We start from the raw sequence: 25119 nt of genomic DNA on the forward strand, positions 1-25119 counted from the left end.
TGATCAACCTTCCAATTATATACGTGACGTTAGGCATTCTGTCTGCGATTCTCGTTTTCACATAAGAAAATATCACAATTTCGACACAGTTGGAAAAAAAATTATCTGGGTCCATCGGACAATGTGCTAGAATTTCGATTGGTTGGTAATATATACTTAACGTACACAAATATTTAAGAGAAAAGGATTATTAATTTATTACCTTTTCAACGTAAGTGTACACGTGATGATGACCAGGATTCTTTTTCCCTGTAGAAGGATGAGATTTTCAAAATGATGCAGAATAGCAAGGAAATCTTAAGAAATTTAATGATCATATACAAAATGATAATTTTTAGAGTGGTGAGTTTGGGATAGAATGCAAGATAATTTGCACGCTACCTTTTAGGGCCGTATAACAGTAATTAATCTAATATAGTATTTCATAGAAATACGAATATGTGAAGGACTGAAGGATGTATAAGGAAATTAATAAAGTAGGAAACATTAGTATATAAGTAGCAGTCAATTTGGCTGTGCAAATAACAGAAGAAAGATTTTAGAAATGGCGAGTGCTGCTGTGGCACGTAACGTTGTGGGCATTATTGGTCTGTCCTGATCAACTGTTGAGAGTCTCTCCAGTCTCCATTCTTTATAATTTTCTACTTAAATTTTTGTGGCTCTAATTTGAAACCTTTTTTGCATTTTCTCTTAATTTTTCTTCTTGAGCAGGCAATGTCATTTCTTTCGGCCTTTTCCTGTCACCAACGTAATCTTTCTCCCTTTTCTCTATCTTTCAATGCGTAAATATCTTCGCCACAGCTTTTGTTTTATTCTTAGACTCTTGATTAGTTTGATTGTGGTGGGTTTAATTTTACAGTCCAACATTTTACGGAATAATAAAGAAGAAGGCGGTGGAAGAGTTCAAGCCAGATCCTTACATTGCAACCATACTAAACTGTGCGTTTTGGGTGTTGTACGGAATGCCCTTTGTGCATCCTCATAGCATTCTGGTGCTCACCATCAATAGTGTTGGACTCGTGCTTGAGTTCGTCTACGTCATCATATTTTATGCCTATGCCACCAACAAAGGAAGGGTACGTATAATATATACAAAAGCTTCTTTAATTCAAGCTATGTATGGGACTGGTCTCGTGCATGTTTAATTTCATCGATCTCCTACTTTAATTTGTTCAGAAGAAGGTCCTGTTGTGGCTTTTAGTGGAAGCAATCTTTTTCACCGCCATTGTTCTCATAACAATGCTGGCACTTCACGGGACTAAAAGAAGGTCATTGATAGTGGGTGTTTTGTGTGATGTTTTTAATGTCATGATGTATGCTTCTCCTCTCACAATCATGGTACGTTTTTTTACGTATCCAAGCATTCATTTCTTTGTTTTCTTCTTTTGTTTTTAAATTTTTCTCTCTATGTATAAGTCGATGATGTGATGTGATGTGATGTTATGAGCAGGCAAAGGTTATAAGAACTAAGAGCGTGAAATATATGCCATTTTGGCTCTCTGTGACTAACTTCTTAAATGGACTGTGCTGGACAACGTACGCGCTCATTCATCCATTCGACATTTACGTCCTGGTATATTAAGATTCTTATTTATGGTATTTTGAATGGAAACTTTAATTTTACTATTGATTAATAATAATGCGTTGTGTTTAATGACAATTTGTTGCAGACTAGTAATGGGCTTGGAGCAATTTCTGGTGCTTTTCAGCTCATACTGTATGGATGTTATTACTGTTCTGGGAAGCAGGCGAAAGAGAAAGATGTTTCAACGCCAAATGATATTCAGATTTCTACTGTCGCGTCAATGCAAGTAGTGTGAACCTGCGACAAAATCACCGGTCACCACATCATCAAAGCTTTATTTACCTTTTCTTTTTTTATTTTTTGCCTGCATACACAACTTTTAATATATAAATGTGTAATGATGTTGCTTATCAAAAAATAAAAAAAAAGGTATCATGATGTTAATTATGAGATTCGGCATCACTCAAGTTTGGATCGTTCCTCAAGTAAAAATTGGATGGTTTGGATATAATATTATTTCGTTTTATTACTTTTAAAAGTTAAAATGTATGTGTGCTCCTCAATTATTTTTCAAAAAGCACACAGTATTTTAAATTATATTAATTTTACTTTTAAAATAATTAAAACATAATGTATTTATTTTAACTTAAAATACTTTAATGTTGACTGGGACTTAAATTTGGCCCAAAATTATGCCACCTATCATGCCAAATAGATTTAAGTTAAGTTATATTTTTGCTTAGAATTATTCTCTAATGAACACCTAATATCTTAAATTATTTTCGTCGTATTAATTTTGCTCTTAAAATAATTAAAATGTACAAAAATGCACATTAACTTTGATTCATTTGGCTTGACAGGTGACATTTTCAGTCAAACTTAAGTCTTAGTTAGCATTTTAATTATCAACATTGAGATATTTAACATTATAAGTAAATATATTACATTTTAATTATTCTAAAAATGAAATTTCTATCACAAATTAAATAAACAAGGCACTGGGTGTTTCTCAAAGAATAACTTAGAGATAAAAATGTATCTTATCCATACTTTTAACAGTTTTTATTTGTTTTAATTGGTGTGAAATATAAAATAAAGATCATCTTACTATATAAAAATGACTTAGTATTTTAAAAAATCATAAATTAAAATTTTAAATTTAGAATACTCAAAACTAATTTGTATTATCTATATTTTATGTAAGGGATGAATATCACTATGCAAACAGAAGCTGGACGCTCAATTGTGAATGATTACAAAATTTGAATGTATCAATTAACCAAACAAAATAAATTAAAACAATATTTAGGACCTGTCTAATTTCTGTTTTTAAAAATATTTTTTTTTACAAAAAAATTAAAAAATTCAATTTGATAAGTATTTTAAATTAAATTGTTTTAAAAATTATTTTTATTTTTTTTTAAAAAATAAAAAATTAGAAACATTTTAAAACTATTTTTATTTTATTTTTCTTATTTTTAAAAATAATTTTTAATTATAAAAATTATTTTTAAATTAAGGCAGCCAAACATTATTTTATTTTATTTTAAAAAAATATATTGTAAAATAATTTTTAAAAACAATAAATAAAAATATAAACCAAACGTGCCCTTATCTTCTCATTCTTCAATTCTGAAAATATTCAATAGGAACATCATTTTTTTAAGAAAAAATTAATTATTTAATCTCTATAGTTTTGACTTAATTATAATTCAATTCCTGAACTTTGATTCATTATAATTTAATTCTTAAAGTTTTAAATTAGTTATAAATTAGTTCATGAACTTTGCCTCTTGTAATTTAATTCCTGAAGTTTTAATATTTTAAATATTGGTTTCTATATTTTAAAAAAATAAAATTATAAAAATTAAAATATTTTAAAATTTATTAATAATATTTTAAACTATTAAATCATTTTAATATTTATAAATATTAAAATTTTAAGATATTTTTAATCTTTATAATTTTATTTTTTAAATATACAGATCAATATTTAAGAGATTGAAATTTTAAAAATTAAATTGTAAGAGGTAAAGTTCAAAAACTAATTTATAACTAAATCAAAATTTTAGAGACTGAATTATTACAAGTTAAAGTTGTGGGATTGAATCACCATTGAGTCAAAACTATAAGGATTAAATAATTAATTTTTTTTTATCTAATTATAAATGACAAGGTTTAGTTTAAAATTTGAACTTTTCAGATAATTTTTTTTTGTTGACCAAACTCTTCAGATAATATTTCAAACCTATCAATTGCCACGTAAACTATTTTCTTGCATACCATTAAAGTTTCCAATGTAAATTCTGAGTCTCCGTACTTACTCTCTTTTATAGGATATATAAAGTTAAAATTTTTTTTTTTGAACAGATATGTAAAGTTAAAATTTATAACTAAAAGAATGCTTAACTTTTTCAAAGGAACGTTTGGTAATATTATGTCAAGTAATATACATGAATTTAAAATAATTTTTATAAGAATTACATATACTTGTTATCTTTAAAATATATGTTTTATTTTAATTTTAATATAAAATATATATATCATCCAGGAAATATTTTTAAATTAATTAATTATTTTCCAAGGTAAATTTAAAATCAAATTCAGATACATCTTTTTGATTTAATTAGTAGCCTAAGACTAAAGATTATCAATAAAATTAAAAGTTAAAATTTTAAAAAAGTTATTTTTATCCAAAGAAAATTGTTTAATAGCGAGTTAATTATCTTATCCACTATATATATATATATATTATTTTACATATATAATTAAAAACAAAGTTGTGAGGGATTAGGAAAGTCTCAAGCGTCATATAAACAATATACCATACCAACCCGAGTTTTAAAATCACACATAACCTAAGCTCTTCTTATAGCGATTCACTCTCACCAACATCTCTACCATTAATTTTTGCCGAAGAGAAGAAGCTTTCAGAATGGCAAGCGCTGCAATAGCACGTAAGTAACGTCGTGGGCATTATAGGTTTGTTTGTCCTCTATTTTCATGCCTCTCTATTCGATTTCTTTTCTTTTCTTTTCTTTTCCCCTTTTTAAGCTTTAATTAAAAAAAAATTAAACACGTTCACAATTAATCTCCCTAATATATTTATGTTGAGTCTCTCTCTCTCTCTCTTGTTTGTCTGCAGGGAATGTCATTTCTTTTGGGCTTTTCTTGTCACCGGCGTAATCTCACTTGCCTTGTCTCGTACATATCTCTCTTTAATATGTGACTGTTTAAGTGCTAACCATAATTTTGGGACGTGACATGACATACATACATGCCAACGTTTTATCGGATAATAAAGAAGAAGTCGGTGGAGGAGTTCAAGCCAGACCCTTATCTGGCAACAGTCTTGAACTGTGCGTTTTGGGTGTTCCATGGAATGCCTTTCGTCCATCCTCACAGCATTCTCGTCGTCACCATCAACAGTGTTGGCCTTGTCTTTGAATTTGCCTATCTCATCATATTCCTCATCTACGCCCAAAACAAAGGACGCGTACGTACGTACGTACGTTTATGCTAGCTTCTCTTATCCATGTCCATATATATATATATATATGATTGTGAAACTCATTTTTAAATCTCCTCATTGTTACTTTTTTCAGAAGAAGGTATTTTTGTGCCTTTTAGCGGAGGCTATTTTCTTTGCTGCCATTGTCCTGATAACATTGTTGGTGCTACATGGGACTGTAACGAGGTCGTTGGTGGTGGGCATTCTCTGTGATGTCTTTAATATCATGATGTATTTGTCTCCACTCACAATCATGGTAAGTTTTTTTATGTGGTATCAAACTGATATACATTACATGATATATAGTATGTTCATTTGTCTCTTTTGGGACTAAAATATATTCAACTCAACACCTGTTCTAATATCTTGGAGTGACGTGTGTATAAACAGGTAAAGGTAATAAAAACCAAGAGCGTCAAGTACATGCCCTTCTGGCTCTCTCTGGCTAACTTCTTAAATGGATTGTGTTGGACAGCATATGCTTTGATCCATCCCTTCGACATTTACGTCCTGGTAATTCATCTTTCCTTTATTAACATACATATATCTCTGTTATTTCTTGTCGGTCTTTTAATGAGAATTTTTCATTATATTCTCTGAAAATTTGTTTAATTTGTTGGCTGCAGATTAGTAATGCTTGCTATTGTTCCCATGCACAACCAAAAGTGGACGAAGATGCTTCAAAGCCAAATGAGGTTCAGCTTTCTGCCATCGATGCAAGCGCCAACGTCTGATAGCATCCCAGCACCAAATCTCTTGTATTTTTTCAATAGATCTCCATTTTTTTATATGATTATTGGAGTATTGGCAGGCCTAATTGAAAGTGTATAATTCTTTCAAAATTATTTTTTGTATTTACATAAAAATACCACAACCCATTGGACCAACCTATTAGTCTCAATAAATCTCCTTTTTTATGCATATTTTTTTATAATCTTTGTTTTTGACCAAATATTTTTTTTATAACCTTTTGCTTTCATATTTTATTCGCAAATATGTAAATGTTAGTCCCTCCGTCAAAAAAAATATGAAGCATTTTTTTATCAAATTTTACTCTCAATAACATAGTTATTTATTTTTAAATTAACACTATTTTTTTTTATATTTATCTCTATTTAATAAAATGTTTCACTTTAAAATAAATATAAAGTAATTTATTCATTAGGAGCGCTTTAAAAAAATTACAATGATTACATTTTAAAATATTAAAAATATCTTGAATTTTTTAACATTCAATCTATAAAAAATATCTTATATTTTTGGACTGAGGAAGTATGATTCACACTTGTGCAATTTAATTTCAATATCATCATAAAACTAACCGTTATGGTTTAAGAGTTTTAATTTTTCAGTGAAGTCATCCAACTATACATAAAGATAAACTGGCTCTGATCCTCTCATTTTTTTTCCTTCCTCCTTTTTTCTCTCCATCTCATCTCCACCCCTAAATAATAGAATGAATGGTTTAGATTTAACTATTTTATAAAATAATTATCATAATACCATATAAAAAATAAATAAATTTAAACCATTAAAATTTGATCTGCACAATTTTATACTGTTATTAAATTTTTTTATAAATTAATTTTTTATTTATTTTATTGTAATTATAAAATACGTAGGTCAAATTTTAACAGTTTAAAATTATCTATTTATTTATGAGGAGAAAAAAAAAGGAGAAAGGAGATAAGGAGAGGATCTGATTCCCACCCAACCTCACCACCCCCACTCCCAAAAAAAAGGGGGGTGGGGGGAAGAACCATACATAAAAACAACAAATCTTGCGTGGCTCTTTTTTTTTTTTTGTTGAAACGGATTTTTTTTTTGTTGACAATATTTGCAACTCGTAAAGATGGCAAATTGTTCTACTAAATATAACAGTGAACAAATCTCTAAGTAACATTTGTTTGGGCTCAACCAAATGCACTTGTTGCTAAAACTCATAATATGATGAACAGATTTGTTTCTAATAGAAAGACATCTATAAGCAGTGAAAAAAAAAAAAAACTCAATAAAATCACTGGTACAACTATGCTGGGTCAATAATTTGAAACAGCTACGGTCTCAGCTGTCTCAGTTGCATCAATTTTGTGTAGGGGTGTTTACGGGACGGGACGGGACCGGGACACCCCTGTCCCGTGTCCCATCCCGAGAAAAAGATCGGAACTGAATTTTGGTCCCGTGTCCTGTCCCGTCTCGAAAGTCGTCCCGTCTCGTTAAGAGTCGGGACGGGACCGGGACAAGATCGGGACGTCCCGCCGTTCCGATAAATGGAATAATATCGAAAAAAGATCTGGATAATAACATTCATTAAAATTTTAAATCATATAATTTATTAAGTTTAAAATCAAAACAACACAAGTACATAAATAACAATAATTTAAAATCAATTATTGAATTATATTAATCATAACTACACATTATAATAATAAACACAAATGATCTTTATACTATAAGATTAGTAACAACAGACAAGTCAAACATAACATCAAATCATTGTTCTTCTACTTTAGTGAAGATGTACTAAGCTAATTACTCTTCTAAAAATAAGCAAAAAATACGTTGTAAATAAAAGTTATTAAATAGATATATATAAGAATAAATTATATTAATATAATTAATATATTATAAAGAAAGATATCGCCATGTTTACTTCATGCCATTAAAATTATCAATATAAAAAAACTTTAGTTTTAAATAAGAATTGTAAGTATTAGAATTATAATTGATATAATTAATATAAGTATAAATTATATTAATATAATTAATATATTTAAAATAAAAAATAATATATATAATATTCGGGACGGGACGGGACGTCCCGATGGTAATCTCGTGTCCCGTCCTGTCCCGAACCTCTTTCCTGTCCCGTCCCATAAAGTCCCGTTCCGATTATTTTCGGGCCGGGACAAGACCCGTCCCGATATGATCGGGACGATACCGGGCCAATCGGGACGGGTCCGGACTGAACACCCCTAATTTTGTGCCCTTCTGAGTTCTAGCATTGCATTTATTAAAAAAAAAAAAACAAGTAATGAAAAGATCTCGAGGCTTTAAAAACGGAGGAGCAATGATAAGCTTCATAAATCATAACCCAACAAAGTAACAATATATTGCTGTTATTACAAAGCTCTTCATTATCTAATGGCTTTTACAATTCGTGTCATCAACCATGATTCCTCCTTCCCTACTATTGCAATTGATTAATTACAAATTGAGCTTCTACAATACTGAATAACATCCCTCCGCTATGGATATTCTTGAGAGTGAAAAATCCTTCAAGGTCCTCGGTACCTGAGGAAACAAAAACAACCCTGAGGCTGATCAAGTGGTATCATGCCTCCACCCTTTGAAGTGTCAATAGCTTCCAACATGGAAACCACTTCGTCCATTTCTGGCCTCCGATCAGGATTAGCATCCCAGCATCTTTTCATCACATTTGCCAGAGAGCTAGGGCAGCATCTGGGTATCTCAGGCCTCAGATTCTGCAGTTTCATGAAGAAACATTCAGTGACGAGTGTCAACTTTGGTGCATCAACATTCAACAACACAAACAAAGATAGAATCCGTTGTCAGCGAAGGCAAAATTTGCAAATCACTAATGCAATGTCTGGTAGATATAAGTGTTTTTTATAAAGGAAATGAGAAATGCACTATCCAAATTTTCTTTGAAGGTAGATTTCTGATTTTCGTTTTAAAAAACACTTTTCCATAAACCAAACATGTAGTACCAGTTTTGCCTACTGCTTCTTGTTAGGAAATGACTTGTAAATTCTTTGCATGTCTATGCTGGTATAACCAAGGAATGCATTTCATATTACCTGACGTACAACAGCTGATGTCACTTCCGAGAAGCTGAGGTCTGGATATGGCATGTCACAGCAATATATCTCCCATAAGCATATACCAAAACTGTACACATCACACTTTCTATTATATGGATTACCATTTAAAACCTGCCCAGTATCAATTTCCTCATGTGAGTTAATAAATCATCTTTTGAGAAAAGAAATTAAACATGAATTAGCTATGCAAAGCTAAATCAAGCTGAAGATCATTTATAATCCTGAGATATTGGAACAGAACACTAACAGGTGGCCTACAGTTCCTAAGAGGAGGTTGAAATCCCATCTCTGGGGAAATAGATATTGGTATTGATCAGTAGCAAACTGCATGGCATCCTCTTTTTTTTTTTTTTTTTTTAATCAAGTACGCGTGTTTTTAGATGCATCCTTATGATGGATCCAATAAAAAAATACAAGATACTAGTTAGATGCTTAACTAATAAAGCAAGGGATTATTACTGCCATGATGCAATCCTGGGTCTCAGTGGTTGTAGATCCCACCGACTGAGTAACGTTGCTAATAACCAGTATGCTATGAGTAATCACTAAAGGAGCTACATTTTAGCATGCTAGATAACAAGCAGGGTATATAAAACATGTAGGTTCTGAGTAATCATTGTAAGCAGCAATGCAATTTTGAGGACTTACGTAAGTGTAGGTATTGGTATTGTTCAGTAGCAAGGTAAAGGAATCAGGCATGTACCTCAGGAGCCATGTAACCAAGTGTTCCGGTTTCACCAGTCATGTCATGAGGATTGGAAGCCTCAATACGCGCTACTCCAAAATCAGCTATTTTCAAGGTTCGAGTCCTGTCTAGAAGCATATTTTCTGTTTTGACGTCCCTGTGGACAATCTTTTCTGAGTGAAGATAGCTCAACCTACAAAGCAAAAGGAACAGAGTTCTCACGCTTAGAAAGCAAGTTTGACATATTAAAACCTGATAAAACACACATTATGTGTAGGAAACGAACCCTCTCGCAAGATCAAGTGCCAATTGGACAACCACTTTAAAAGCCAGCTTCTTTCTCCGGTTCTTTATGAGATAAGACTTCAGTGCACCACCAGGACAATATTCAACTATAACACAACAAATATTATTGGGCATGGCCATATGACCATTTTCTGTTTGTACGTGAAGCTCTGATGTGCCCATTGTTGCTCCTATAAACTGCAAAATAGATTTCACATTTGGCATGAATGAGTTAATTTTTAACATGGAAGTTTGAGCCAATATCAGAAGGAAATTCCTCATGGTAGCAATTTCCTTCAGCCTACATGCGCTTGACAGTTTAAAATTCCCCAATACAGTGTAATTAGGCTGTAACTTGGAACCATTCCCAACATTGATAGCTTCAATCATCAATATATATATAACAGGATCAATAACTAGTTCCCCACATTTTACAGGATCAAATGAATTTCAGCTCAACAACTAAACCATTTGGAATAAAGTGTCTTGTCATTCTTTAATAAAGTAAGAATCGCACTACACACACACACACACACACACAAAACAAACCAGTTCCCCATATTAGCATCATGCCAAGTCCATAACCGTATGAGATATATCTTTCTACCAGTTATAATTCTCAAATCTCAATGCCAAATTAATGTCCTACCTAAGCTGATAGGACCCAAAAGACAGGACCAAACCCTACAAGGATCTTATTGTAGGCCCCACCAACCCTACTGCCAACCAAATAACCCGCACCCTCTGCAACTCCCAAAAGAAACCAGGAAAAGGAAAAAGGACAGCAGAAATAAATGTAGACGAGTTAATCTGATTGAAATGCGACCACAATCAAGATATCACATGTCATGTACTATAAAGAAACAGAACAGTCCAGAGTTCAGGCCATATTTTCCCTCTGCAATGTCATTCAATCTGCATGCTCTTCTTTTTGTTCATCCTTTCGCTCCTTTACTTTTGCTTATTCGTTTATATATTCGCCCCCCCCCCCTTTTTCACTTTTACAAACTATTGCGGTGTTCCACACCAGAAGAGAGGTAAAATATGATAAAAGCAGAGAAATAAGAGTTGGGATATAAATACTACCTTGGTTACATTAGCATGGTCAAGCTTATGCCAAACAGCAACTTCTTGTATAAAAGCTGCTCGCAGTGAAGCTATTTCAGCTTCTGAACGATGGCCCTCTTCTCCCCAATCAAGGAGCTTAACTGAAAGAAAAATGAACGGAAAATTACTTGGTATTAGAATCAGCTGAGAAACATTTGTGATTTGCTCATGGCTTACTTGTGGTCGTTCATTTAAAATTAAATAAGCAAGCTGCAGCAGAGTTGACAAGTTTAACGAACAGGAATTTTAAAGTCAATCATTTTTTTAAAAAACACTGTAGAGTAAATAAAGCCCTATATATAACAAGAACACAATTGCAAGCTTAAAAATTAAAAGGGCCACTAATTGTAGTTATAACTTTCCCGACCCAAAAACAAAAAGTGATAACTTCCGAGTTGAAGAGTTCCTGTAGCAAGCACGAAGGAGAAGAATATTTTCTGTGCTAGAAATGAACAATTATGTGGAAGCATATTGTCCAGTCACTTCCAGTCAACAATTTCAACAATTACTTTTCTATATAGAAAAAAAAAAAAAAATAGGTGCACACCAGAAATAAACATGAACACATGAAAGTTCCAAAAAGAAAAGAATATTAAAGTTGATGCACGTAACTGTCAAGCCACCTTGATCTTGTGAATTCTTAATATATAAAATAAATACATAGAACCAAAAGGGCAGTCAATCTTGTGATTCCCGGATTTTGTGAATCTAGATCTAGAAGGTTCCATTGCTCGCGGCTCAAACTCATTCAGTTGAACAGCTTAGCAGAAGAGTCAGTAAAATAAACAAAAGCTACCACTCAAAACAGTTTATAAACAGCTCCATGAAACGAGGGAAAGTAGCATGTGGACTTATGTCAGTCATCACAAAAAAAGTGTAGTCTTGAGCTGAGAATTACATCCTCATCTGGTTCGGCAAGTAGACATCTTTTTCGCTCGTAAGGCTAGAAACATGTTGAAATAAAAAGTATTTAGACAAATTATATAAAAAAAAAAAAAAACCAGCACAGCTGAAAGCAGCTGATCTTCTGGTTAACTCTGACAGATGCTACACTGATCACAAAACTCAATCCAACTCTTGCCTCCATTGTTGTAATTCCACAATAAAATCGGAGCTAAAAATAACAGTATTAGGAGGAGACACAAATTTGAGAAAGTTTACTGCTGCATTTTCTAAAAATGTCCGATAAATCTAGACATTCAGAAGAACTGGCTCTAGCAAATCCTCGAATTGAAGCTCTAAAAGAAACGCTACCTGAGAGAGAGAGAGAGAGAGAGAGAGAGAGACTGGGAAGAAGAAGCGGCACCTGCAACATCTTGGCCATCATAAATGCCGCGATGAACTGTGCCGAAAGTGCCACGAGCAATCACGCTCTTGACGATAAGCTTGGAGGGGTCAATCTCCCATTCCTGCCTGCTTCCTCCAGTAGACTTTCCTCCATACTCTTCTTCTTCCTTCTTCTTGCTCTTCTCCATCGTCCACGCTCTGCTCAGGTGCCTCTGAAGCTGCTCGTCCAAGCTCTTCAGATCTATCTGATCCGCTCTCACATACCCTCCACCACCCCCACCCTCACTTTTCTCCTTCATCTGTAAATCTCCTTCTCCCCTCCCCAATTCAACAATCACAAAACCAATTCGCTCTATATGTCGCCCAGGCCGTTTCTAAACGTCGAGACGAGAGCTAAGGCTTTTTGGGTTCGAAATCGGTTCTACGTATGGTGTCACCTTGGGTTGGTGCTGGTGAGGTTCATAAATATAATGGTTGTTGTGTGTTTGAGTACAAGTGCTTGTACCAGCCTCTCTGTGCTTCCCTCTCTCAATAATCCATGTGGGCACATGGATTCTGCCTGAACACGACGTGTGTTTTTCTGTATGAGTTCTGAGTCTGACCCACTACCTTCACTTCTCTCCCTTCTAAATTATGATTTCTTGAAACCCAGACATATTTCCCTCTGTCTCTCTGGCTCTGCTTTTTGATTTTTTAATGTCCTTAATGGAATTCACGGTCAATGTACCTTTACTCCAAGAAATCTCTTTCAAAATAGGCTTTGCTTCATTAATGGCTGATCATGCCATGAGGTTTACTACTCGCCTACCCCCCCCCCCCCCCAAAAAAAAAAAAAGGTTGACAGTGGTAATCATGGATTTATGACTTAGACATGATTCCCCCACTAATACAGTGATGATCATATGCTGCCAAACGACGATCATGCATGTTTTGCTTTTTCTTTCTTTTGGTCTTTTCTAGCTGTGATTTACGATTTGTTTTAATATATAAATTAACTCAGTTTAATGAAAGTAAGAAGCTTAAAGACAAAAGAACAAGTAGCGAATGGATATATTAGTGGACACGATTGTATTCTAGTGATATTAGCATGAAGGTAAATTTTTTGGAACGTCTGTAGGTTGAACCACCAGAAATTTCCTCATGAATTCTTGGTTCGTTTGTATTAGCTAATTTTAATTTGTTAATTCCTTTTATTCCATGTGCATTATAAATTAAATTTACTCGTGGAAGATCCAGCTACATATGCTGCGCATATGTGCAGCTATAATTCAGGACCATTTCCAACATCAAAAGTAAGGATTCACTCACAATTTTCGGAATGGAATGGAACTTTAAACTGATGGGTCAATTTAAACTAGTGTAAAGGTGCATTTTATTTTTAAAATATTTTTTAAAAAGCACCCAACATCTTGAACTATTTATTAGAGCAATTCTGCAGTAGTTAAAACGAAATATTTTTATTTTTTTTCTTAAATTTCATAACAGCCAACGTTGTAGTCCTAGTTAATATTTCTAACGATCAATGTTAAAAATTTAACGAGGGCAAAAATACTTTAATTTAATTATTTTAAAAGTAAAATTGCTCAAACAAGTCGTTTAGGGTGTTAATTGCTCTTCAGATAATATTTCTGATACAAAAATGCACATTTATCTTTTAAACTATGATGCCAGTCTCTTGCCATACTCATTTTCCTTCCATGAAATCAACTCTTTTACGCAAAAACAAAAACAAAAAGGATTTTTTATTACTACACTAAACAAAAAACAACACTGTCATAGTTTTTTTTTTTTTTGGCCAACAAGAGTATCATAGTGTGGATGCTATATTAGACAAAACATCTCTTGACATTAATTTTAAACTGTATATAAATAACTCTCTTAACTTTTAAAACTTAATAATAAACTTTCACAAATTTTAATTTCAAGCTCGTGTGTGGATACCCTCAAATTATGAATTATCCTTAAGCTGTATGTCCTGCACATAAGTTATATGTAAATAACCTTGAACTTAAAGTTATATGTGTATAAGTAATGAATAAAACTAATAATAAAAGTGTTATATTTTGATTTATTGTAAAATTTTAAAGGTTAAAAAAATTTCCTATAAATCACATTAAGTTAAGGAGATTAGTATAATATAACCATTGAACCCCACCTCAATTAGGGAACATGTTTTATAAATCACAAGCTGTAAACAGAGTATCTAATTTCTCACAAACCGTATAAAATATGCCAGAGGCTCGTCTGAATTTTTATAGTTGAAAAAATATGTTTAACATATATTCAAATTCAATATCGCTTTTTTTTTTAAATTACGATTCATACTTTTCAAGATCACAATATTCTTATAAAATGGGATCAACTGGATTGTATGTAAGTGTAACTTTAGAAATTGATGATAGTAATTTTATTTTTTTATTACAACTTAAATTTTAATATAGTTATTTATGATTCATATAAATATTCAATCTATAATGTGCAATAATGCCTTGCTAACAAGCTGTAACATCTCAATTTTTAATTTCTTGATTTACTAAGATTAATAAGGATAGTTAAATAAGTTAATGTGGTGTGTGGTCAGAGGATAATGATAAGTGTTTTTAGTTAAAATTCAGATATAATTTAAGTTCAAAATAAAATTGGGTCACTTGGAGACCAAAAAGTGAAGAAAAACAAGCTAAACAGCCTCTATACCACATGTTGCAGCGTTTGCACAATGCACTGCGGCGCAAGGGGCCATTAGGTGAGAATTTCCTTCTCTGTACCATGTCCTGTGATGGATGGGGACAGGCATTGCAACGCACGGTGCGAAATTTGAGAATTAATATGTGAACTGATGCAAAAAAAACAAAGAGAAAGAAAAGAGAGAATGGAAGAGACGCACCAAACTCTAATAGGATTTGCTTGTGGACAAAATTAGGAGTATTTTGAAGGCTACAAACACTTAAGGTGAATATCGCACTCATTAATCTTTCCATTTCTTCCACATTTATGAGTTTATAGTTAAGGTTTGATAGTGGAAGTAAATTTTCGATTCATATGAGTTATGGGTCCAAATTTATTAACTCAAATGGAGTTAATGGGAATATATTAGAGTATCTAAAGCTAGTATAATAAATTTTTAGTGTCTTAGATTGTTAGGAACCATTAATAATCGAAAATCTCATTTATTTATGGGTGGTTGAAAGATTGTGATGTCATTAATAGAAATTTAATGGTTCATTAATATTATTAGGGACTAAAGGTAATTAATGAACCCAAGGGATAGGCTCAAATTTTTGTGGATTGAATGTTGGGCAATTTAGAAATAGAAATTGAGAGTTTAATGCTTGAGATAGTAATGTTGATGAAATTCAACTTAGTTAATTGTAGTGTTTGGCTCTTAGTCACCTATTGGATTGAAAAATTCAAGTTTGAAAGCTAGTAGATTGAGGGATAAACATTTGACCTCTCAAAATTTTGAGGTAACTAGAAGAAACCCTATTATGGGTAGTTATATGTTAATTAATTATAAATTGACTTCTAAATGTGAATGTTGTATGCATGGGTTGATTTTCAATGTAAAAAGCATGTGTTAGTTTCAATGAATGTATGAAAATTTAAAATGCATAATACTATTGTGGTTTGAAATGCAAATGCCAAATCAAGACATTTTTAAACTATGAATATGCATATGTTTTTAAAAAGATGAATGTAATGATGTGTTGCAAATGAGTAGTAATTGATTAATTTGATAAAGATAAGAAATTGTGATTGAAAAATAGGTGTATACGATATAAGTGAAAGATAAGAAATTGATATATACTTGGGCAGTGCTTGGTCGTGAGCTCAATATGTTGATTATGATAACGAGCAATAGAAAAAGTGAAAAGAGTGAGTATTGTTTATAGCATAATCAGTATGCGGGAGTTTGTATAGGGTTTAAGAGTAGAGAAAAATTCATGTGGTATTTAGGCTACACTTCGGTACACGTGGGTATAACCTTGTCCTACGGTTTATCAAGAGATTGTTCTATAGTTTGTCGAGGGACTGAAACCTAGCTATCTCCACCGGTTCAATAAGGAGAATAGTTTAGGGTATGAGATACCCCAAGGATTTGAGAATGGGGAAAGCCATGGTCCAAGAATGAATTATGTGACCTTTAGCCGGGTCACACCTCACTATTAGTGAGCTTGGATAGTTTAGTCACACGGACAGAACTCTATTCAGTGTTATAGCCCATAGTTTCAATATGAGAAAATAAGGAGGTTATAAGGTTGGTTGATCATTGCCTATATAAATGATGTGTCACATGTGTTGAGTTATGGCAAGTCACGTGAATAAGGGATCATGGTCACATATTAGAAAGTATGATGACAATGCACTTAGTATATGTGAGATAAAGAAGTTATTAAATGAGAAATGATGAGTTATGATATATATGAGTATGTTTTACATATTTGATTTTATATGCATGTTCTTGTCTTGTAATTAATATATAACTGCATAGGGTAGGTTTTAACATAGTTACTGAGTGGCTAGATTCATCCCTTTTATTTAACATTTTTCAGGCTCTAGCATTAGTACAGAGAGGGAGAAGGCTTAAGAAACTAGGAATTAACATATTCTTACTGTATGCCTCTGGCTTAAAACTATTTTGTGTAATAGTATATGAATACCAATTCTAGGATACATGTCATTACACTTGCATTATTTCGTCAATACAAATATTAGATTTGTATTTTGGACTTTGAGTACATGTGTATGTTGAGATACATATGTTTATAGGGCCAAAATACTAGTGTAAGTGTAGAAATAATGATTTGAACACATTTGAATTGAATTGGATGCAAAGTAATGATAATTTACCTCCCCCTCTTTTTTTGGTAAAATGGGGTTGAGGAGTAAAATTTTGTTATAATATTGTTTTAGTGCTTGTGATGTATTATACTGTAGTCTTAGGTCCAATAAATATGGTCTAGGTATTAGGAAAGGCTTTTGGCATATATTGAGGGTTTTGGACATATATTTTGTGTGAAAATTGCAAAAAGTGGTTAAAATGTGTTTGAGTGTTCAACTTTCTAGTGTGACTTGTTTTGAAAATGAAACTCATGCCATTAGCTAGCTTATGTAAAAAGCTTTCTATAGACACCTATATCATGTCATTTGGATGCCGAACGAAAAATCATGACGCATCAAAAGTCCCCCTATTCTGCTGTCAAATGACAGCAGAATTTGTTAATTTTTTGTGCAATACACCATGGCGTAGGGTTGTAAACAGGCAGGTACGGGTCACCCGTGACTGTACTAGTTACCCTCCCATTTATGGGTAAACGAGTGGCCACCCGCCTGTACCTGCTTATACCCATTTAAACCCATTTTTAAACGGGTATAAACGGGTATGGGCGGGTCCGGGCGAGTCTGGGCCACCCGTTTACCCACAACACCCATTTTCTTAAAAAAAAAAGAATCAAAACATATAATTTTCATTCCACTAGAACTTAACATAAGTACTCAAGTAGCATCATTTTAAAAGTTTAAATCTCTGAATAATACAAGGACAAATATTTTAACAACAAATACTAAATAAACAAGGATCAATAATTCTAATTTTTAAAGTAAAAATCCAATCTCATCAATCCTCATTTATCTTTTTCGGAGTCACTTGATACAGCAGAAGATTGAGCTATTGACTCTTCCTTTACAAGACAAATTAAAACAGTTAAATTAGTAAGTAATAATATATATTATATAATATGGAGAATTAAAATGAATATAATTAAAATAACTTATTCATATTATTATTACCATCAACAGCACGTAAAGTCTCATCAAAATAGTCAATATCAATCTCTTCCAATGGGGTGCATGATGTTGATGATAGCCAATTCTGCATGCAAATGAGTGCCTCGGCCATTTTTTAAGATAGAAACTCTTGAAAGTATCTAGTACTCGACCCCTAGTACTAAAAGCAAATTTCGAAGACACTGTGGAGACAGGCATAGCTAACAAATCACATGCAATCAAACCCAGAACTTTATACTTGAAAGAATTCACTTTCCACATGCCAAAACATCAAAACTATCATCACAAGCATCAACTAACTCTGCATTTAGGTACTCTTCCACCTCTAAAATTGGTTTCTTTGGATGCTTACTCATTGCAGTGGCTAAGAAATCTTGCATTGCCACATCAATAATTTTTTTAGAAGATAGAGGAACTTGCTTCCCTCCACCACTGGCACTACTATCCCCCATCTTTATACTAGTTTCGAATGGTTCACTACCACTGGCTGTAAGAGTTGCAGAGTACTCATCAAACAAGCGATGCAAAAACCCCATAATCTTCTTTTTCATCATTTTTCTCTTCGTGTAATCACCAATAAAATGTTTAAAAGTAACTTCAACATAAGAAAATTTATATCTAGGATCAAGAATCACAACTATTACCAATAATGGATTCATGTTTTCTGCCTTTCCTCGGTACTTGTTGTTAACCTCTAGAAGTTCATGTTATTTCATCACATTTTCCTTAGATTCCAGTTCATTTTAGTTTATTTGTATATGTTTTTATTGCCCAATTTAGGAAAATGTGCATTTTGTTTTGGGCTTGTGTTCTTAGCTTTAATTTGATATTTTTAGCCTAATTTCATGTTATTTTGATTAGAAGCATTTCTGAAGTTTTGTGGATGTTTTTGGAAGGCTTTTGGATGAAGAAATCAAGAGTAAAATGAATGATTTTTGTTAGCTATAAAAACAGTGCAAAACTGCCAAAGTCGTGACTTTCGTTAGCGACTTTCGTCGCTGTCAGAAAAACACTACGTTTCATTTATCAGAAATTAGTTGGCTAGGACACATATAAGCTGAGAGCTCGACCCAGAACGCATTCTTCAGACTTTTAGACACTTTTGGAGCTTGGTTGTGCTAGGGTTTGGGCATTGGAAGAGTTGGGATCAAGAGATTGAAGCTTTGAAGACATTTGGAGCTTATTTTCTTTGGTTTTTCTATTCCTCTTCCCTTTCCTCTCTTGTAATCTGAAATAGGTCCACTTATTTTGTATATTTGTAGCTTGTGGATGATTATGAGTAGCTAAACCCTTTGTTCTAGGATTATTTGAAACCCTTGTATGGATTAATACTATATTTCTCCTCTCTTTTTGTGATTAATGATATATATGTGTTTATTTTACTCTTTCCTTAATGCTTCTACTTGATTGGCCACCATTTAGATGTTGAGTTTACTTAATTGATGCTTGAGAGGGCTAGGTTGAGTGCAGAACTTGGGTAAAATTGTGTAAGAACTTGATATTTGCATGTTGAATGGATGGTTTTGCTAGTAAGATAGAGATATACTTGCTAGCCTTGCATAGCCACATTAGGGTTGGTGTTTAAAATTGAGTTTTATCAATTGTAACAAGAGATTGGGCAATTAATTTAACTAAACACTTGTTCGTGACTTGAGAGAGCTTGTCCAAGTATTTTTAGAACCCTAGGTTAGCACTTATTTTCATTAAAAGCATTTATGAGAGGAGGTAATTTTGGTGTTATGAAATGCAAGGGGGACAATTAATCCTAGGTCCTAAATTGTGTTGGAAGTTTGTGAATCACTCACTTTTCTTTATTTTCTAGAGTTAATTTCATTTGCAAAATCATTTTCACCTAATTTTGTGTAGCTCAACTTGATCAAATTTACTTAGTCTTTTGCTTGATCATTGTTTTTGAACAAATTCTCGAGGGAACGATACTTTACTTTTATTATATTACTTGCTACAATCCGTACACTTGCGGTGAGCAACAAGTTTTTGGCACCGTTGTCGAGGATTTGCTTTTGAAAATATTTTGATCAACCTTAGACTAGTAATATTAGATTTCGCTTGAGCTTTGTAGATATTAGTTCTAGATTTTTATTTTGTCTTTATTCAGTGCTTTTGTTTTAGTTTGATACTTTTTTAGTTGTTTTCTTCTTCAGGTACCCATTTGGCATATGCAAGCTATAGGCCCAAAAGGATTGAAAGTGATACTTGAGGGATTGACAATCTTTGAAGAAATCGAGTCTCCTAATTCTGAAAGAACTCCTGAAACTCAATCAGGAAACATGGCAGAAGACCAGTATGACACCGCCTCAATCAATGACTTTGCTAACCGGAATCTGAGGGGTACTCAATCTTGTATTCGAATGCCGGAGTTTCAAGCACATACTTTTGAGATCAAGCCCGCCATGATCACAATGCTTCAAATGAATGGTGTGTTTCATGGTCTATTCAATGAAGATGCTAACAAGTACTTGATGTCTTTTGTGGAAGTATGTGATTCTTTCAGACAAAACGGGGTGCCTAAAGATGTCTTGCACTTGCGGTTATTTCCAATTTCTCTACAAGACAATGCTAAAGAATGGTTCAACAGTCTTCCCAAAGGTTCTATTGGTTCATAGGAGAATCTTGAGAACAAGTTTAGAGCCCGATTCTTCTCTGATGATAAAACGGTGGAAGCAAGAGATGAATTTCTTAGCTTTAAGCAATATCCAGAGGAATATTTCTATGCAGCTTGGGAGAGATACAAGATGTTGATGAAGAAATGCCCTAATCATGAGGTGGACAAGTGGGTAGTGATTCAAATCTTCTGTAATCGTCTGAATCCATCTTTAAAGGCCATGGTTGATTCTATCACAAATGGGGGATATCGGAATGTGCCTGTCAATTAAGTTTTTCGCCTCTTAGACCAATTGTCTGTGAATAACACTCAAAACACGGATAGAAGGAATACATCAATGGTGACTAGTGCTAAAGATGATTCCTCTTCCCAGATTGTATCCATCTTGAATGCAATGAACAAGCGTTTTGATGTGTTGGAATCTCAAATGCAAAGGGGAAATTCTCATAAGGTGCATGCTGTCCAAGCCATTCCAACTGTGTGCAATCAATGCAATGATATGCACATGCCCGATCAATGTCCTCTTTATATGACCACTGAGTTTGTCAATTATATAGGCAAGTTTCAAAACCCTCATAACAACCCTTACTCTCAAACCTACAACTCAGGATGGAGGAATCATCCTAATTTTTCATGGAGTCAAAGGAATTCTTCAAATCAACCTTCATCTTCTAATGTTAAGCCAATTCACCCTCTGAGTTTTCAAGCTCCACCAAAGCTAATGCCAGTTAAAGAAGAGGAGTCTAGAATGGAGAAGATGTTAGCACAAATCTTGAGTAATCAAGAGTCTACAAGAGTTGAAACTAAGGCAACTCTTACTCTTTATGATACCGCAATCAAGAATCTCGAAGTGCAAATGAGACAATTGGCTTCACAAATGAATGCTATGTCAAGAAGCAATCTCCCTAGTGACACCATTCCAAATCCTAAAAGGGATGGTAAGGAGGAGTGTAAAGCAATCACCTTGAGAAGTGGGATGCAATTACCCGAAGTTCTCATGCCAAGTGTAAGTGGTGTGAGTAGTGGTGCTACTAAGGTGATTGTTGATAATGAAGTGATTAATGAAGAAATTATGGTTGAAGAGTGTGACAACTTGAAGAATAATCAAGAAGAGAAAAAGAATGAAGATCAAGCCAAAAGGGTTGGTGATGAGAAAAAGCAATTAGAGGCCAAGCCAAAATATGTGCCTCCACTACCTTTTCCTCAAAGGCTTAGGAAGCAACAAGAAGATAGCCAATTCAAAAAGTTTCTTGATATGTTCAAGCAATTGCATATCAACATTCCTTTTGTGGAAGCTTTGGAGCAAATGCCTAAATATGCTAAGTTCATGAAAGATGTGCTCTCTAAAAAGAGAGGGTTCAATGAGTTTGAGACAGTTGTTCTAACCAAGAGTTGTACGGATATCATTAAGCAACTACCTCAAAAGTTAAAGGATCCCGTAGCTTCTTAATTCCGTGTCATACTAGGAATAAATTTTTGGGTAAGGTATTATATGATCTTGGAGCTAGTATCAATCTTATGCCTCTCTCTATTTTCAATAAATTGGAGTTGGGTGAAGCTAGACCAACAACCGTGACTTTACAATTAGCGGATAGAAGCTTGGTTTATCCACGTGGTGTTATTGAAGATGTTCTTATAAAAGTGGATAAATTCATTTTTCCGATGGATTTCATTGTCCTTGATTGTGAGGTGGATCGTGATATTCCTATTATCTTAGGAAGACCATTCTTGGCAATCGCTAGAACCTTGATTGATATTGAAAAATGTGAGCTTACTATGAGGGTGGATGATGAGCAAGTCACTTTTAGCATGCATAAGTTGATGAAATCTCCCAATGATCTTGAACAATGCTTCTTTGTTGATATGCTTGATCAAGTTGCACAAGAAGAATTCAATGAGGCAATTCGTAATGATTTTTTAGAAGCCTTGTTGCTAGGAGCTCAATTAAAGACTCAAGATAGAGAAGAGTGTATGGCTATCATGAATGCATCACCAATTTATCCTAGAAACCGTGTCCAATTTGAATCTCTAGATTTATCTTCTCTTGGTAGACCATCTTTGAAATCCTCTATTGAAGAGCCACCATCTCCTGAGTTGAAGACATTACCCTCTCATCTTCGGTATGTCTATTTGGAAGCCAACAATACTTTGCAGTGATTATTGCTACGGACTTGAATGAACAAGAAGAAGAGCAACTTGTGGAAGTCTTAAAAGCTCACAAGAGAGCTATTGGGTAGACTATTGCCGACATAAAGGGTATTAGCCCTTCAATTTGCATGCATAAGATTTTTCTTGAAGATAATCATAAAACTTCTGTAGAACATCAAAGAAGGTTGAATCCTATTATGAAGGAAGTTGTGAAAAAAGAGATCTTAAAATGGCTTGAGACAGGCATTGTCTATCCTATTTCTGACAGCTCTTGGGTAAGCCCAGTTCAATGCGTTCCAAAAAAGGGAGGCATGACTGTAGTGGCTAACATCCACAATGAGCTAATTCCTACTCGTACTGTCATTGGGTGGAGAGTATGCATGGATTACCGGAAGCTAAATGCGGCTACTAGGAAAGATCACTTTCCTCTTCCCTTTATTGACCAAACGCTTGACAAATTAGTTGGAAGGGAATTCTTTTGCTTCCTTGATGGGTATTCAGGCTATAACCAAATTGCCATAGCTCCAAAGGATCAAGAAAAAATGACATTTACTTGTCCTTATGAAACTTTTGCTTTCAAGCGCATGCCTTTTGGGTTATGCAATGCACCGGCCACTTTTCAGAGGTGTATGATGGCAATTTTCTCTGATATGATTGAGCAAACTATGGAAGTCTTCATGGATGACTTCACGATTTTTGGGGATTCATATAAGGAGTGTTTGATCAACTTGGTCAATGTGTTGAAGAGATGTGAAGAGACCAACTTGGTCTTGAATTGGGAAAAATGCCACTTTATGGTTAAAGAGGGCATAGTTCTTGGCCATAGAGTCTCCAAAAATGGCTTGGAGGTAGATAGAGCTAAAATTTCAGTGATTGAGTAACTTCCTCCACCTACTAATGTTAAGGGTATGAGAAGTTTTCTTGGTCATGTGAGATTTTATCGCCGCTTCATCAAAGACTTCTCCAAAATAGTCAAGCCTCTTTGCACTCTTCTTAAGAAAGATGTTGAATTTAAATTTAATGATTCATGCTTGAAAGCATTTGAAGAGTTGAAGAAAAGACTTATGTCTGCGCCTATCATGATGGATCTTGATTGGAGTTTGCCTTTCATTGTGATGTGTGATGCTAGTGACTTTGCTGTAGGTGCTATGCTTGGTTAAAAGAAAGAAAAAGTGCTTCACCCAATTTACTATGCTAGTAGAACACTTGATGATGCTCAAGAAAACTACACCACGACTGAGAAAGAGCTTCTTGCAGTGGTGTTTGCTTTTACCAAGTTTAGATCGTATCTTGTGGGTACTAAGGTGACAGTTTACACTGACCATTCAGCTTTGAAGTACCTATTCAGCAAGAAGGAGTCTAAGGCAAGGTTAATTCAATGGGTACTACTTCTACAAGAATTTGACTTGGAGATTATTGATAGGAAGGGTACTGAGAATCAAGTAGCGGACCATCTTTCTAGGTTGAGTACCGATGCTCAACTTAAATGTAATGTTGTTATTGATGAAGCTTTTCCTGATGAGCAACTCTTTAAGGTTGATAATATTGAAACACTGTGGTATGCAGACATTGTCAACTATCTTGTTTGTGGCATCTTGCCCTTTGATTTGAAGTTTCATCAAAAGAAGAAGTTTCTCCATGATGCTAGGTTGTATTTTTGGGAAGAACCATATCTGTCTCACCAATGTGCTGATCAAATGATCAGAAAATATGTTCCTGAGTGTGAGCAACAAGAAATTCTAAGATGTTGCCATTCTTTTGACTATGGAGGCCACTTCGGGGGTGACAAGACAGCATCTAAAATCTTGCAAAGTGGTTTCTATTGGCCCTCTTTATTCAAGGATGCATATGACTTTGTTTTAAAGTGTGATAGGTGCTAAAGGATGGGTAATATCTCTAAAAGGAATGAAATGCCACTCAACAACATGTTTGAAGTAGAATTGTTTGACGTGTGGGGCATAGACTTCATGGGACCATTTCTCATGTCTTTCAACAATCAATATATCCTTGTGGCTGTAGACTATGTCTTAAAATGGGTCAAAGCGGCGGCATTTCCCACTAATGATGCTCAAGTAGTGCTCAAGTTCTTAAAGAAGCATATTTTCACCTGCTTTGGAGCACTAAGAGCCATTGTGAGTGATGGTGGTACTCATTTTTGCAACAATCAATTTCAATCTCTCTTGAAGAAATATGGTGTCAAGCACAAGGTTGCACTTGCCTACTATCCTCAAACTAATAGGCAAGTTGAGCTTTCTAATCGGGAAATTAAAAAGATACTTGAAAAGACGATAGGAGTGGCAAGAAAAGATTGGTCCACCA

General features: G+C 33.8%; 3 protein-coding genes and 1 non-coding gene across 4 annotated transcripts; 2 read left to right on the plus strand and 2 right to left on the minus strand.

Annotated features, from left to right (window-relative positions):
* Nucleotides 1-544: 544 nt before the first annotated feature.
* Nucleotides 545-1820, plus strand: LOC129305537 (bidirectional sugar transporter SWEET6b-like). Its single transcript, XM_054945538.1, has 6 exons — nucleotides 545-587; nucleotides 712-748; nucleotides 860-1076; nucleotides 1177-1338; nucleotides 1451-1573; nucleotides 1671-1820. The coding sequence occupies exons 1-6, from the start codon at nucleotides 545-547 to the stop codon at nucleotides 1818-1820; spliced, it is 732 nt and encodes a 243-aa protein (XP_054801513.1).
* A 2640-nt stretch (nucleotides 1821-4460) lies between these two features.
* On the plus strand, nucleotides 4461-5770 carry LOC129305538 (bidirectional sugar transporter SWEET6b-like). The gene is given in 7 exon segments (XM_054945540.1): nucleotides 4461-4484; nucleotides 4486-4507; nucleotides 4671-4707; nucleotides 4805-5021; nucleotides 5131-5292; nucleotides 5427-5549; nucleotides 5663-5770. Coding segments are annotated over 7 exon segments (693 nt in total).
* Nucleotides 5771-8088: 2318 nt separating this feature from the next.
* Nucleotides 8089-12986, minus strand: LOC129307380 (serine/threonine-protein kinase STY13). The gene is made up of 6 exons (XM_054948316.1): nucleotides 12265-12986; nucleotides 10938-11059; nucleotides 9853-10049; nucleotides 9585-9759; nucleotides 8858-8992; nucleotides 8089-8521 (listed from the first exon to the last, which is right to left on the minus strand). Exons 1-6 carry the CDS (start codon nucleotides 12542-12544, stop codon nucleotides 8315-8317), a joined length of 1116 nt encoding a protein of 371 aa, XP_054804291.1. The 5' UTR covers nucleotides 12545-12986; the 3' UTR covers nucleotides 8089-8314.
* A 7723-nt stretch (nucleotides 12987-20709) lies between these two features.
* Nucleotides 20710-20814, minus strand: LOC129307560 (small nucleolar RNA R71). Its single transcript, XR_008592448.1, has one exon. It is a non-coding gene; the product is annotated as a small nucleolar RNA R71 (small nucleolar RNA).
* Nucleotides 20815-25119: the final 4305 nt, after the last annotated feature.

Source organism: Prosopis cineraria, unplaced genomic scaffold, assembly GCF_029017545.1.
Source record: "Prosopis cineraria cultivar Desert tree isolate PC_DT_omini unplaced genomic scaffold, ASM2901754v1 PC3, whole genome shotgun sequence".
NCBI lineage: Eukaryota > Viridiplantae > Streptophyta > Magnoliopsida > Fabales > Fabaceae > Prosopis > Prosopis cineraria.

What these genes read in the sequence shown, in the direction of transcription:
- LOC129307380 (XM_054948316.1), bottom strand. Translation starts at nt 12,544, where the DNA reads ATGAAGGAGAAAAGTGAGGGTGGGGGTGGTGGAGGGTATGTGAGAGCG. An exon ending in TGATGGCCAAGATGTTGCAG is followed by an intron (nt 11,060 to 12,264) that starts GTGCCGCTTCTT and finishes TTTTTCTTTCAG; the next exon opens with TTAAGCTCCTTGATTGGGGA. An exon ending in ACCATGCTAATGTAACCAAG is followed by an intron (nt 10,050 to 10,937) that starts GTAGTATTTATA and finishes TCTATTTTGCAG; the next exon opens with TTTATAGGAGCAACAATGGG.
- LOC129305537 (XM_054945538.1), top strand. Translation starts at nt 545, where the DNA reads ATGGCGAGTGCTGCTGTGGCACGTAACGTTGTGGGCATTATTG. An exon ending in GGCCTTTTCCTGTCACCAAC is followed by an intron (nt 749 to 859) that starts GTAATCTTTCTC and finishes TTAATTTTACAG; the next exon opens with TCCAACATTTTACGGAATAA. An exon ending in CATTCGACATTTACGTCCTG is followed by an intron (nt 1,574 to 1,670) that starts GTATATTAAGAT and finishes AATTTGTTGCAG; the next exon opens with ACTAGTAATGGGCTTGGAGC.